This window comes from Camelina sativa, chromosome 11 (assembly GCF_000633955.1).
Source record: "Camelina sativa cultivar DH55 chromosome 11, Cs, whole genome shotgun sequence".
Classification (NCBI taxonomy): domain Eukaryota; kingdom Viridiplantae; phylum Streptophyta; class Magnoliopsida; order Brassicales; family Brassicaceae; genus Camelina; species Camelina sativa.
In genome coordinates, this window is record NC_025695.1 from 23,879,605 (window position 1) to 23,895,831 (window position 16,227).

Genomic DNA, 16,227 nt, shown 5'->3' on the forward strand with positions numbered 1-16,227 from the left:
CGTTTGATAAAATAAAATAAAAAACACTATATACTCGAAATAAAAAATAATACTGTATAGAAGTAGACTATTGTTTCGTCTTTTTCAATTTAAAGGCTTATGATGATCACCTATACTTATGTTACTACAATCTAATTAATGTATGTTATCGTGAGTTGGTGACTATGCTTTGATTGTGATGCTAAGAGCCACAAGTTAGTGACCTTCAAATCTGTTCACATTAATTTATGATAACTACTACTTAACCAACCTAAACATAATTTCCCCACATTTTAATTATTTCTAACGATGATTAGACGTAGCATTGTTGTTTCAATACTAGCATTGAATCATATTTTGGTTTTAAACAGAAAACTTTATCACTTAAATATTATGTTTCTGTGCCCAACGGAAATTTTTAAAAAAAAAAAATCCATTGTTCCGTTAGAGAATGGACCAACGTTGTCATTCGCGCAGTATACATCAATAAATTATAAAAAGGCAGAATTATCTATATATTCATTTGACTAGTAAAATGGTGTCACATTTTACAAANAAAAAAAAAAAAAAGGAACATATGCAATACTGATACACATTTTCGGTACACCTCGCGGGCCTATAATATGCTGTGTATAACATGAATCAGAGTATGGGCTCCTTAAGGCCCAATATCGTTGAAAGAGCAAAAATAAAACGCTAGAAGGAGGGGTCGAACCTCCGACCTTGTGGTTAACAGCCACACGCTCTAACCAACTGAGCTATTCCAGCTTATTGTTGTAATATCAAACATATATAATATATTTAACAATATTCCTGTGATTAAGGCAGGGTTATTAAATCCCAGAAGCTGCAACACAAGAACAAACTCTGTCAAAGTGTCAAGTACGTAATGTGGTTAAAGGAAATATTTTTGGCTCTATAATTTGAGCAAAAATTAGAAACTGTTGTGTGTCGGCCTAGTTGTGTGATTATGTGGTTCTGAATATCAACACAACACTGTATGATGGTAAGAGTTGGGCCTAACTAAACCTACAAATGTTTATAGATTTTATGGTGAATTTTATTCCAAAGTTTTTATATGCGTAGTTTGAATCAAATTTTTAACGATGCATGGGTCTAACCTATGGAAAGAATATATATCGATACCTATAACACTAAATGATGCACTGGGGAAAATTGAGAGATGGAAGATTCAGTTAGGATAACACCCAATGTGAGAAGGTTAAGAAAGTACAAACTATGCTTAATTATGGATAATGGATATAGTTGTCTAGATGAAGCGGTAATGAAAAGAACGTAAGAGCATCCAAGAGGAGGAGAACAAATCAAAACCTAATTCTATTAAGATGCATCCAAGAGAAGGAGAACAAATCAAAACCTAATTCTATTAAGATGCATCCAAACTCTAACATTAGTTTTTGTGGTGAGTCATACTTAAAAGTTTGTAGACTTTGGTTTGAACTCAAAGCTTATTTGAATGGTAGTGTAATTAAAATACCGTTAATGAAACGATGTTGTTTTAGTTGGTTAGACAGTTAGACTCGTTTGTGTAAAAATTAGTCGTTTTACCATTACAAGAAAACAGTCCATTTCAGAGGAAAGATACCGTCGATGTTTCATCGGAAAAGGGCGTTTCTAACGGGTTTCCAAGTAAAAATAGACCTCAGAAATGACTGGTCGGAAATTTAATATTTGTCGAAAATCCGTCAAAAATTTCAGATGGATTTTAGACGACAACATATTTTCCAAGGGTGTTCCGAGAAACGAGTATTTCCGAGGCACTTCCAAGAGTTTCAAACTTTCCCAGGATTTACCAAGTGATCAAATTTTCGACCGGATTTCTGAGGACTCTAATTCCAAGGGATTTCCAAGAGTATTAAAAGTTTGATGGATTTCCGAGGACTCTATTTCAAAGGGAATTCCAGACGTATCAAGTTCGATGGATGCTTGAGAGAAAAAAATTGTGAGGACTTGCGAGAGTTTTTCTGAGGACTTTCAGAGGACGACGTTAGTTCTAATATATATATATAATACGAAAATATAATTTTGAAATTAAAAATTCTTAAATTATTACGAAATAGTTTATATGAAATTTAACCAAATCATCCAAAAACTAATATATCAAATTTATCCAAAAATATACAATAATTTTATATATACAAAAATAAAATGAAATATATAGTAAAACATAAAAACAAATCAAAGAGCGGAAGGCGGTGGGAACTGTACGGGATATTGAGATGCTATGAAAGCTTAAAGTTGGGAGAGTGTAGCATGGGTCTCGGCATTCTGTTCCTTAATGGTGATATTTTCTTGCTTCAACTCCTCCACCGTCGCATCTTTGTCTTTTATGATGCGGTTAAGATCTTCAGCTTGTTGAACATGTTCATTGTCTTGGGGAAATACAGAAGAGACACTCTCGGCTTTTGATGGAAGATTTCCTAAACCGGCTCTCCGTTCCTTGACTAAAGGAATTTCCTATGTAATAATTACTGAAGATTAGTATTTAACAGTTTTAAATAAATAAAAAATGTAAATAAATAATATTCATAAATACATACGTCAATACACATTCGGTTTATCTCCTCACAAGGTATATCAATTATAGACGATGCGTCATCTTGTGAGAGTTGGGTGAGCCGTTCTATTTTTCAAATCTTAATCTTCTCGATCCGCTCTTCAATAACCACATCTTGGATTTGTCCCGTTTTTTTGCTTGTGTGGGTGGATTCCATCACCGTTAACCAATCCGGCACAACTCCTCCGGCCTCAATTGCCTACACTTCAACAAAGATATAAATCTAAATAACATATAAAATGTTTTTCAAAAGTAACTGTGATAAAAGTTTACCATTTTCCTTTCATGTCTTTTAAAGGACATGGAGCCAGCATTGCGGGTCGCCATTCCCTTTCCACCATGTTCGCTCCTATGGTTTTTAGAGTGTTGAACTGAACTAGCTTCTGCCTCCTCGCTACTCCAATAACGGATAAAGCAAGCCCAAACATCAGGATTTAGACCACTCGGCTTATCTTTCCCTTTTTCCACTTTTGCTTACAGAAATACATGTGATTATTGTAAGATGAGGTTGCTTGGAAGTCAAAGGCTCTTCGGTCATAGGATCACTGGGATATTTTGCTCTAGGCGATGTATCCCTTATGCCGTAAGTGTTCTTGTGCATAAATCACCAAAGAACACACTTAAAGCTGCACAGTATATGATAAAATATTAAGATATACAAACATATAATTAAAATTAAAAGTAATATTATATTCGGTAATATAATTTGTGTACCTGCAATTGCTTTGTGTACGTCATGGGGCAAAAGATGCTCAAAGGTAAATGGAATGAGACGTTGCATAATGACATGACAATCATGACTTCTCATTCCTTGAAACATCCCCTCTCCCATATTCACGCAGTTACGAAGATTAGATGCATATCCATCTGAAAATTTGACATGCATTATAATCCATTCTACAAACGCTTCTTTGGATGGTGCATCTAATCGGAATCGAGGGGTTGATGCTTTCCCATTTGAAATGACATGAAGTTTTCTTCGAGAACATATGTCAGGAAAGTCAAGTCTAGACTTCAAATTGTCTTTTGTCTTTCCTTGAACATTAAGTAATGTGTGCATGAGGTTATCAAAGACATTTTTTTCAGTGTGCATGATATCAAGATTGTGCTTCAACAAAAGATCCTTCCAATATGGAAATTCCCAAAAAATACTAAAGTTGTGCCAGTTGTGAAGATCACCATATCCATCAACGGTATCATGCCCATTGCCACCGGAACCGCTGTCTTCTCAGCACCAAAATCTCTTAATTGAGTCAAAATTTCCTCCCCAGAACACTCAGGAGGTGGACTATCACACTTTTCTGTTCTTTCTAAATAATGTGGTGTTCTAACGATAAGGATGGTCTTCAGGGAGCCATCGTCTGTGATAATCAAACCAACACGTCTTACGCCCATGTTTTAGTTGAAATGCATCGGTGCTATCTTGAAAATGCGGACAACATAATTGTCCATGTGTTGTCCATCCTGATAAGATACCATAGGCTAGAAAATCGCTTATAGTCCACATAAACACCGCCTGCATGTTGAAATTTTGGTTCACTGAAACATCGATCGCTTCTACACCATGTTCCCATAACATTTTTAACTCGTAAATTAATGGCTGCAAAAAGACAAGTGCTTTCTTTGGATGATCTGGACCTGGAACAAGAATAGTGAGGAAGATAAACTCGCGTTTCATACACAAAGACGGTGGTACATTATAAGGTGTCACGATAACTGGCCACAATGAGTATTGCCTCCCATGTTTCCCAAAAGGATTAAAACCATCTGTAGACAAACCAAGATAAATGTTTTTTGCTCATATGCAAAACTTGGATATACTGACTGAAAATGTTTACATGCTTTTGCATCCGACGGGTGTGAAATAACACCGTCTGAGGTATGTTCCGCATGCCATCTCATTGACCCCGCTGTACGTTCTGATTGATACAACCTTTTCAACCTCTCTGCTAACGGGAAATAACACATCCATTTATATGGTATGGGAACTCTTCCACTTGTTTCCTGATATCGAGGTTTACGACAAAATCGACATGAAGTATGGCCTGCGTCTTCTCTCCAATAAATCATACAATTATCACTACACACATCTATCACCTGATATGGCAAACTGAGACCAGATACAAGTTTTTGTACCTCATAGTATGAAGCTGGTGAAATATTATCTTCCGGCAAAATTTATTTCACAATATCTATAATCGCATCAACACAACCCTTTGATAAATTCCAATCCGTCTTTATGCCCATCAACCTAGCTGCAGCTGATAATGGTGAATGACCCTTATTACAACCATCATACAACGCCATATTCGCCGCATCTAACATATCAAAAAATCTACGGGCTTCTAAGTTCGGCTGCTCTAATCTATCTCCATCCTGAGTGAATGAGGGTGCATTTGCCCTAAATGCATCGTTAACCATCTGAAATGTACCTACGTCTACTTCAGTCGATGGTTCCTCTACACTATGATGTTGTCTACTACTACCATAATCTAGCATTGATTCACTCTCTCCATGTGCATACCATATCTTATAAGCCGGCATAAATCCATTCTTAAACAAGTGCTTCCTAAAGTTACTTCAAGATTTCTATAATTCCAACAATTTGGACAAGGACATAACATAGTACCTGTTTCTCGGATAATGTCCTGGTTTGATGCGAATGACATGAATTGCCTAAGACCTTCTTTGAACTCTTCCGTAAGTTTGCTTGTTTCTCACTATATCTTGGTTTATCCATCCATGCACGGAAATAATCATATGGATTTAAAGAAGACATTATTGTTGGTGTTGTATCTATTTTTGTTATCCAAACAAGTGAATCGAAGGTATATATATAGTAAAAAGATTATGAGAGATTTCAGAGGGATTTCCCAGGACCTTTTAAATTGCAATGGGCAAATCCAACGGATACATTTGGTGCAGCTTTATTCACCTACAATCTCTCGGAAGTTCCTCGAAAATCTCTGGGAGTTGAACAACGGTCATCAGTCCTCGGAATTTCGTCAGAAAAGATTCAAAAATTCTGAGGTTTTTTTCAACGGACTTGTTTTTCTCATAAATTTGTGAGAGATTTCCGGTGGAAGCTAAGATTTCAGAGGGATTTTCGACGAATGTATTTTTGTTATCCAAACAAGTGAATCGAAGGTATATGTATAGTAAATAGATTCAGAGAGATTTCATAGGGATTTCTCTGGACCTTTTAAATTGCAATGGGCAAATCCAACGAATACATTTGGCACAGCTTTATTGACCGACATTTTCTCAGAAGTTCCTCAAAATCTCTGGGAGTTGAACAACGGTCATTAGTCATCGGAATTTCGTCTGAAATATCCAAAAATTCTGAGACCTTTTTCGACGGACTTGTTTTTCTCAAAAATTTGTGAGAGATTTCCGAAGAAAGCTAAGATTTCTGAAGAATTTTCGATAGATAAGTGATCCTTAGAATTCGACAGATAAGTGATCCTTAGAATTCGTCGGAAAATCCTCTGAAAGTCGTCGAAAAACCGTTGGAAATTTCCGAGAGATAAATTCTGTCGAAAATGTCTTGGAAATTTGATCTGCTTTCTTATAGTGTACTATCCATGTGGCATCCCAGTCAGCGACACTAACAATTTAAACTAACGACATCTATAAATTTGTAGGTTTTAATGTACTTATTTATAGTAAAATTCTCCCTCTCTTTCATATTATATATAGTTTGAGGAATATTATTTTGTTGTAAAATAAGTTTCAACTTTATGTAAAATAGTTTTTAACCAATTATATTTAACTTGATGTTTTCTTATTGGTTTGTAATTAATCATGTTATGTAAAAGAGGTAAAGCAAAGGAGACTTTTGTGATTTCTTAATCTGCATGCAAAAACTATATAAATTACATCTAATATGAAAGAGAGAGAGTCGTAAGTAAAAAGTAAAAACTATCGAAATCTGAGCAAAGATAAAATATAAAATTCTAGATGTCTTTTAAGTTTATACCAAACTATACTTATATTAAAACAAAAGTAATTTACAAAAACACCCTACAGTGTAGTGCATGTTTTTATCTAATTTTGATTTAAACTTTAGGCTATTTACTTAACTCATCTTAACTATATCATTTCCGATGAGGCATTCTTTTTCTACTCCCCCTCTATTTTATTTTAAGTGATGATGTTGAACGTTTGTTTACACAATTAACTTATTTAAATATATATTTATGTTAAAATAACAATATTTATTTTAGAGATAGGAATAGAAGTGGGTTGGATTAAAACTTACCTTTATTATAGAGTTTTTTATTATAAAAAAAAATAGAAAAAACCATTGGAGATAGTCTTAATTGAAATTGGAGATGATCTTAATTGAACTATGTCATCTCTTCGGAAAAATGACCAAAATCAACTTCAACTATTTCCCGAACGCTTTTTCATACATAAACTTTAGTACTCTGCAAATAACAATCTAAACGGTGTTAAAATTCAAATTTTCTACCTGAACTATATGAAATGTTGTCAATTTCAACATTTGTTCGAATAATTTTAAATCGGAGTTTAACAGAACTGTGTTAGACGACATATGACGTCCATGTGGCACTAGAACTAACTAAAATGATGTTGTTTTGGTCATTTCGTAGCAACCACAACATATCAAAAATGACCAAAACGACGTTGTTTTAATCAATCTCAGTGCTAGATGGACGCTACAAGTCGTCTGACTCAGTACCGTTAACCTCTAATTTAACACCGCTCTAATATATATTGAAATTGACAACATTTCATATAGTTCAGGTAGAAAATTTAAATTTTAACACAATTTAGGTTGTTATTTGTAGGGTATGGAAATTTAGATATGAAAAAGCGTTTGACAAATAGTTGTGGTTGATTTTGGCCGGTTACTCCCGTCATCTCGTCTTTGAAGAATAAATACTAGTTAGCTAGAGTAGATAAAATATTGGATAAAACTCAACCCTACTTATTTTTCTCTAAACTTCACTTATTTCGTTATTTATAAATATTTGATACAAGAATAGAAACTTTTGATTATTAGCCAACATTATATAAAGTATTAATAAGCCAAAAAAGCAATAAACAACAACTTTGGTTAACTCATTGGAAGACATACTTAGGATCTCGATGATCATCCCAAGGTCAAATCGTTAGGGATAAGAGCTCGATATATTATGATTTATGAAGATTTTCATTCTTTAACATATACTACTAAAAGTTGCGCAAAACAATTTTTAAAAAAAAAATTGTTTGTATGTCTCCATGTAAGGCCATATGGGACACTTTTCAAAAAAATAAAAGAAAAATAATAATAATGGACATGTGATATTCTATACATATGCCAGATCACTTCATGCATAAACTATTTGTAAATTACATATATAATTTTCCTAACAATATCTTTCTGTAGCGTTTTACGTACCAATGATTAAGTAATCAAGATATGAATTCTTGAATTGGTTTTGGCAAGTATGACAAAGCCATGTCGTTTTGACAGTTGTCTCGCGCATTATATTGCTAGGAAGATCGATAAGGTGTGCCGTAAAGTTGACTTAGAGAAAAGTCTTATGTTGTTTGTATCGAAAAGTTAATCTATATGAAAAAATATGATGACACCAATCTCATAAAAACTGCAATTTTGATACTCATTCACATAACATGATTTCTCAAAATTAACCTTGTTGGAAGAAAAGAGGGTTCACTGTTTTTATCTTCTTTATAGCTCTTTGAATTTCAATGGATTAATATTGAACTAAGAAGTGGAAGTCTTTTTTTGTGCAAACCAAAATTTTCAATAGAAAGCCGGCTAAAATGGGATGGGTAGAGAGTTAGATAACACACGCTTTGCCAAAGCATCTGCATCACGATTACAGTTTCTAAAGACAAGAAAATCTGATAAACTGAAAAGAGGCTGATAGATCGAGGATATCAAAGATGATCCCATGGAATTCCATAGGTGGATTCTCCGAGTTTATGGCTTCAATTAATTGCTTACAATCTGAAGTGACTGAGAGTTGGGGGAACCCTAGATTACTGGCATCTTGGAGAGTGTGGCGGGTGGAGATCGCCTCCACTAAGAGTGGTGATCGTACGAAGTTTCTTAGGGTCGTCCTTGTGCAGTGTTGACCAATGGACCTATTACTGAACACTCATCCGCAACCCGCTTGCTTAGTCTCCTTATTCAGGCCGCGTCTACCTGACACACAACGACCTCCCTGACCACCGGTTGGAGGGTTTCTCTAATCATCTTAGGTGTGGGTGCTTCCGGTTTTTCTTGAGCTTCACACCATTCTCTGCCAGCCTTGATTGCGTGGCTCAGGGTTTCCTTCGGAGAGTATGATAAGTTCCAGAAAATTTTATGGTTCCGAGAGGTCCAGATCGACCATAATATCCATGGATACAGAGGTCCTGTGCTCAAGCCACAGGGGTAGGCAAATCCAGGATCTTGCCGTTTCGATTAGGGATCTCAGACACTGCAAAATGCTATTCTCCGGTGGGAGGTGGAAAGGTGCCATACTCCATATCTGCTGAGCAAACCGGCACTTGATGAACAGATGGTCACTGGATTCGCTACTGATATTTCTTTTCCTTAAATTCTCGCCCGTAGGAAGAGCCCCTTTCATAGCTTTCCATAATAGAATCTTGTTTTTTGGAGAAGTGGAAGTCTTGGCTTTGTTTTATACATTGAATCGAATGATAATTGTCAACGAAGAAAAATGTCACATATATCCAATACCAAATAATAGATTTGTTTTTTATGTTTCGGATACGTACTCTTTAACATTTATAACATCCTGCTGACACTCATGTTTACTATAATTTTGCACTCATGTTTAAAGTGGTTTTGTTTCTTCTACTTTTGTTGATAAATTTCTATTATCAGGTCTACGTAGCTAGGAGAATAATAACTCCTATAAATCTGCAACTCAAAGCTAAACTCCTTAATTAGCCTTTTTGCCTCTTTCACCCATCTCCACATAACGCTAAGTCTGATCCTACTTTTCATCTGTTACATCCAATCACAGCTCTCATTATTCCAACTCATTAGATTTAATTCATTCCTTTTGTGATTGGTTCAAATAATATTTCACATAAATAAATAAATAAAATTACTCTCCAAATTTTCTAACCACTAATTTTTTTTTCATTTTCGTTTTTATCTCAAATAATAATCTCTCTACTCAACTTTTTTTCTTTCAAAAAAAATTTGTCTCTAAAAATATTCCATCAGAAATTATCCATAAAAATTTCTTCCCATAGTGATGAAATCGAAGAAGAACAAATATCAAGGATTGAGAAAGGCTAAGGCAAAGATTGCCATGCAGGAATCGAGACAGTCATATGTACTTCTCCCAGCATTGTCTGCCTTACCCAAAAGGTTAAAAAAAACCTAAACTTATTTGTTTTATCGCATTGTTATAATGATAATAAGTTTTTTTCCCCAAATTGGTTTATGTTTTTTTCTTTTGAATTTGATTACAGTTGATAGCGGAGATGATTGTGGAGTGGTGGTAGTGAATGTGTTGTATGGTGGAACAGTAACGTTTCCAGGAATCTGTGTAACTTGGGGTCTCATTGTTATGGTCATGATTTACTCTACCGGTCACATCTCCGGTGCACATTTTAATCCTGCCGTTACCGTCACTTTCGCCATTTTCCGGCGGTTCCCTTGGTATCAGGTCATTACACTCTCTAATTCTCTATCTCGACTTTGAATAAAATCTACGATTTTATTCAGAAACAAGAATTACTTCGTGGTGTTTATCCGAATTTGAAGAAAATGAGTTATCAAAAATAAAAAAGTGAATTGACATAAAAGAAAACGAAAAAAACATTTGCATTCTTTTATATAATATAAACGCAAACTTGTAGCTATTCCAAAAACAAAGAGCAAAATGGTAGCAGATCTGCATGTAGAGATCGGATCATCGACATATGCTAAAGACATTGCATGTCTTGATCGTAGCAATTTCGTAGTTACTTTTTGCAATATTTTCGAACAATGTGTGATGTAGTTTTTTAATTAATATGAGTTTATAACGTGCCAAAAAAAAAAAAACAATGAATCTAATTGTATAATGTTTTGAGCAGGTACCATTGTATATAGGTGCACAATTTGCGGGATCGTTACTAGCGAGTTTGACACTAAGACTAATGTTCAAAGTCACACCCGAAGCTTTCTTTGGAACCACTCCGGCTGATTCACCTGCACGAGCACTCGTCGCAGAAATTATTATCTTATTCCTCCTCATGTTTGTTATCTCCGGCGTAGCCACTGATAATCGCGCCGTAAGTAAATTATTCATATTGGTACATCATTATAACCAAAAATAGACACAATATTTATTTATGACATGATTTTTTAAGAAAAAATTCAACGGTTGGAAATTGGAATCGCTTGCTACTCAGTATTGATATTCTCTAATAACCTCTGATCAGTATATTATTTTGGGGCAAGGTAATTACATTAGGTTATAATTTTAGTCATATTTTGTTTTGAAATATTTTTAAGATCGTGGTATATATAATACTTATGGCGAAAAAAGGAAATACTAATAAGGCAAGAAATATTTTATTTTGTACAAAACTACTAGAACGATGAACTTCCTTCTAAAGAAAAAAGAATTTATCTTGCGGAGTCGAAAAAAAAGTATAAACACATAAATCAAAATTTCACAAAACTTATGACTTGTAAAAAAATTTAGGTAATTTTATCATTTAGCGAATTAATGAGACCTTATTCATAATGGATAGTCTGAGTACTTCTTTTGAGAACACTTTGTTTCATTTGAACTCGCTGGTGCATATTCTAAATTTCTTATTTTGTTGGATTGTTCATAATATGCTTTTAACAGGTCGGAGAATTAGCTGGAATTGCAGTTGGGATGACTATAATGTTGAACGTCTTTGTGGCCGGGTAAAAAATACTCATTTTCTATATTTAGACAACCAACGTAATTCATAAAATTCGTGGTTTCCAAATTTTCATTTTATACATAATATTACTAAAAATAAAACTTCAAATAGTATAACATGAATGATTTTATATGCTTTCGGTTTTGGTTTTTATTTCTGATTAAAATTTTGGTTTATTTTATATCATATGTTAAAAAATGACAGACCAGTGTCGGGAGCATCAATGAATCCAGCGCGAAGTCTAGGACCAGCATTAGTGATGGGAGTATATAAACACATATGGGTTTACATTGTTGGTCCTGTCCTCGGAGTCATGTCCGGAGGTTTTGTTTATAACCTTATCAGATTTACCGATAAGCCACTCCGAGAACTCACTAAGAGCGGTTCTTTCCTCCGTAGCATTTCCCCAAGCCACAAAGCTTCTAGTTCTAAGAGCTAATCTTTATTCTCTCAGTGTTATCTTATTGGGTTACTCTTTTTCTCTTGAATATTTGTATTCTTCTGTTAACTTAAATTTAGTTTAATCTAACACAAACTCAGTTATTCAAACAAAACACGTAAATGAAAAATAAGCCTAAAAACAAATATAACTTATTTAATTAAATAATAGTAATTTGTTTTTAAATAATAGTAAATTATTAACTAGTAAAACCGAAAATGGAATTTTTTCGGATTGAATCGGTTGGGTTTGGTTGTTTCAGTTTAAAACCAAACAACTAAGATAATAAGATTGGTTCGGTTCGGCCAAAATTAGGCTATCCAACGCATTAATAAATTTTCTTTAACAGGTGAACGTAGTAAATTTTCTTTTTTGGGCAGATAGGTCAACATAGTAATTGAGGGAAAATAATAACGCGCATACAAACAAACATCGAAGTCCCTATTTGACTCCTTAACTGTTACAAATCGTTGCCACTCTTTTTGACCCATTATAACATAACATTCAAAGCCTGATCCTATTTTTTCATATATTACATCTAATTACAGCTCTAGTACTGTTCCAACTCGCATCCAATCATTAATTTCAACTAATTTCTGTTTCACATGTATAAAAACTCTTTAATCTCCAAGTTCTCTAACAACAAAAACAAATATTTTCAATTTTTCCCCTGAAAGAAAAATCTCCACCTTTATCTCTTATCAAAATATAAATTTATCCAGAAAAAAATGACTTCACATTGTCAAGAAATCGAAGAAGAACAAATGTCAAGGATTGAGAAAGGCGACGGCAAAGGTTGCCATGGAGGTATCGAGACGGTTATATGTACTTCTCCCGGCATTGTTTGCCTTGCCCAAAAGGTAACAGAACTATATAACTATATGTTCTATTATTTGTTTTAATGCATATCTAAACAATGATAATAAATTTGTTTATGCTTTTTTTTTCTTATTATTAAAAAATTGATTACAGTTGATAGCAGAGATAATTGGGACGTATTTCATAATATTCTCTGGATGTGGAGTGGTGGTAGTGAATGTTTTGTACAATGGGATAGTAACGTTTCCGGGGTATCTGTGTGACATGGGGTCTCATTGTTATGGTCATGATTTACTCTACCGGTCACATTTCCGGTGCACATTTTAACCCGGCCGTCACTGTCACTTTTGCCGTTTTCCGGCGGTTTCCTTGGTATCAGGTCAATACTCTTCTCTATCCCCTTTTTTCAGTATGATCTAAAATCTAAATTGTTTCAAACGTAACGTTCAGTTCCACGTTAAACTCTAAATGTATATATGATTTGATATTTGATAATTGAATAACGTATATATGATTGTATAATGTTTTGGGCAGGTACCATTGTATATAGGTGCACAACTTACGGGATCGTTACTAGCGAGTTTGACACTGAAACTAATGTTCACATTGACACCCAAAGCTTTCTTCGGAACAACTCCGAGTGATTCATCGGGACAAGCCCTTGTTGCAGAGATCATTATCTCATTCCTCCTCATGTTTGTCATTTCCGGAGTTGCCACCGATAGTCGTGCGGTTAGTGTTTTCTATAACATCCTTTTTTTTTGTTTCAACTAGTGCATATATTTTAGAATATTCATAAGTGGAAGTGTATGCGTTATTGAACTGTTCTTAAATTTTTTTGACAGACCGGAGAACTAGCTGGGATTGCCGTGGGGATGACTATAATTTTGAACGTCTTTGTTGCCGGGTAAATACCAAATTACTATTTAACAGATTCTTCATTTAACAATTATTTCATATACTATAGGAAATATTAATTAATTTGGGTTTTGTTTATTATTATTATTAGACCTATATCGGGAGCATCTATGAATCCAGCAAGAAGTCTAGGACCAGCAATTGTGCTGGGAAGGTATAAAGGAATTTGGGTTTACATTGTTGGTCCCTTCGTCGGAATTTTAGCTGGAGGTTTTGTTTATAACTTTATGAGATTCACGAATAAGCCACTCCGGGAACTCACTAAGAGTGCTTCTTTTCTTCGTAGTGTCGCTCCAAAAGACAATGATTCTAACTCTACTAAGAGCTAATTTTTGGTCTCTTTATCTTATTGTTACTTTTCTCTCCTCTTGATAATTTTGTATGGATTCTTAAATTCTTTAATTAAGTTGATTTTTAGTTGAGTCAAATCTTTGCACCAAAAAAAAAAAAGTTGAGTCAAATCTTAAAAAAAATCACGTCGTACTGTCACAACAAACATGTCAAGAGTTAAAAAAAAAGAATACGTTTGGGGATGGTGTTTTACGACGGCTTTGTGATGCTCAAGTCGAAAACATAAAATAATGGAAAAAGGGACCACGAATTAAGACGAATAGAGAAATAAAGGAAGGTCTCGAAAAGCGGGTGAAGATAATGGTTAAGTTCACACCAGACATAAAAGGATGGTTCGGGGCAGAGCCGTCAGAGAATTATAGCCCAAAATGGCCTAAATTTGTTGTTTTAATGAAAACACAAATAAGTCAGTGTTTTGAGGCTCAAACTCACTCTCTTCCACTGCTTATACCACTAGGCCAAACGAACTTTCTATAAAATAGGACCGAATATAAACCTATATAATTTGCGGTCGCAAGCTGATGTTTCATCAACTTGTGTCTTGGGCCGGCTTTGGATAGGGGCGTATTTGATAATATGGGAGATACTTTGAGGTTAAATGAATGAAAAGGAACATGTTTAGGTAACATGCATGGATGACCTAGAAACGGTTTTTGGGTGTGACAACTGACAAGAATATGATTGTAAGTATGAACGAAAAATAGATGAGCAATCTCTAATTAAAGAGTAGAGGAAGAGTGTTTGCTCTCTCTAGGGTGAGTGGCTAATGCTAGAAGTAAAAATAAGTAACAGTTCTGATCCCTCCCTCGTTGAAAGAATGTAATATCCCTACTATATCGGATAAAAAGTGGGGGTTTGGAACGGATCCGGGTCTATGTATAGGTTTGAACCGATACAATGCGCTCGAGTGTTTTTCACTTACCACTTTTGTTTTCTTGTGTCTGTAAACAAACGTAATCATATACATAAAAGTAAGGTTTTGGTCTCTCCTTAGTGGTTGATTTTTATTTAATGCTTTCTATTTTTTTTATTAACTTTTTAATTTTTGATTATTTTAAACAATATTTAAGACCAATTAATACAATACATTTACCTCACACATTAAAATAAAATTATAACTGAAAATAAAATCTCCTCCTCTCCCACCAATATCAAATGTTGTTATATCTCATATGTGTTGTAAGAGTTTGATTATATATTTTAATTTAGAAAGTATTATATATATTTAACATGGTTTACAATTTTTATTTTATTTATATAAAAAATAAAATGTTTCTTTTATATTTCTTGCTTTTCTAATCTATTCGTATTTATTTTTTAAATTTCCATAGTTAAATTTAAATGCACATATGTTGGTTTTAACAAATACAAGTCAAGTTTATTTGAGAATTAGATATTCCTATTCATTTTATTAGTCCATTTGACATTTAATTTTAAAAATTTAATATTTATTTTTAATTAAACAACACATTTTATTATATACATTAATGCATACTTTAAATTCATTTTTTACTACTAAATTATAACTGAAATTACATAAATTGTGAATTGACTTTTTCTCCTCCATTCATTTTCATTTAAACACTCTATTAATTATAATTGTAACTTCTCTAATTTAATTATTTTAGAAATGTAACTTCCATCACTTTTTATCCTATAAATAACTATTCTCACATCCTCCTCCACCATATCCCAAATCCTAAATATTTTCTTTGTTTTTTAGAATGTTCTTGCATACCCAAATAAGAGTTTGATTATATTTTTTGTTTACTATATATTTTACATTGTTTTGAATTTTATTGTTTCTTTGTTTTATATACTTCTCATTTTCTTCTTTGTTTTCTTATATTATTTTGATTTAGAATACATATGTATTCTTATATGTATAATAAATTTTTGATGACCACAGTAATATTTTGGTTATAACCATCTCATAATAAGGGATTCAAACTAAATAAAACATCTTAAGTATTTATTTTAGATGTTTGATTAGTTCTTACAAATTCATGTATATTTATTTTATTCTTAAAATTTGAAATGTTCTCATGAACGAAATTTTTGTAATATAATTCTCAAATCAATTTTTTTTTACCTCTCTCTTACCTCCAACAAAATTGTAATATATATATATATTAGAATACTCATCATTATATTTCGTATGTGATTCAACATATAATTATATAAAATTCATAATTTTGAAATTTAATTCAAATATGCACTTTGAAGATTTTGCTATATA

The 16,227-nt window shown here is 33.4% G+C and overlaps 1 protein-coding gene, 1 non-coding gene and 1 pseudogene across 2 annotated transcripts; 2 read left to right on the top strand and 1 right to left on the bottom strand.

Annotated features, from left to right (window-relative positions):
• Positions 674-747, bottom strand: TRNAN-GUU. The gene has a single exon. It is a non-coding gene; the product is annotated as a tRNA-Asn (tRNA).
• Positions 9,782-11,900, top strand: LOC104724143 (putative aquaporin NIP4-1). The gene is made up of 5 exons (XM_010442588.1): positions 9,782-9,923; positions 10,028-10,224; positions 10,637-10,834; positions 11,401-11,462; positions 11,666-11,900. Exons 1-5 carry the CDS (start codon positions 9,887-9,889, stop codon positions 11,898-11,900), a joined length of 729 nt encoding a protein of 242 aa, XP_010440890.1. The 5' UTR covers positions 9,782-9,886.
• Positions 12,629-13,966, top strand: LOC104728267 (annotated as a pseudogene).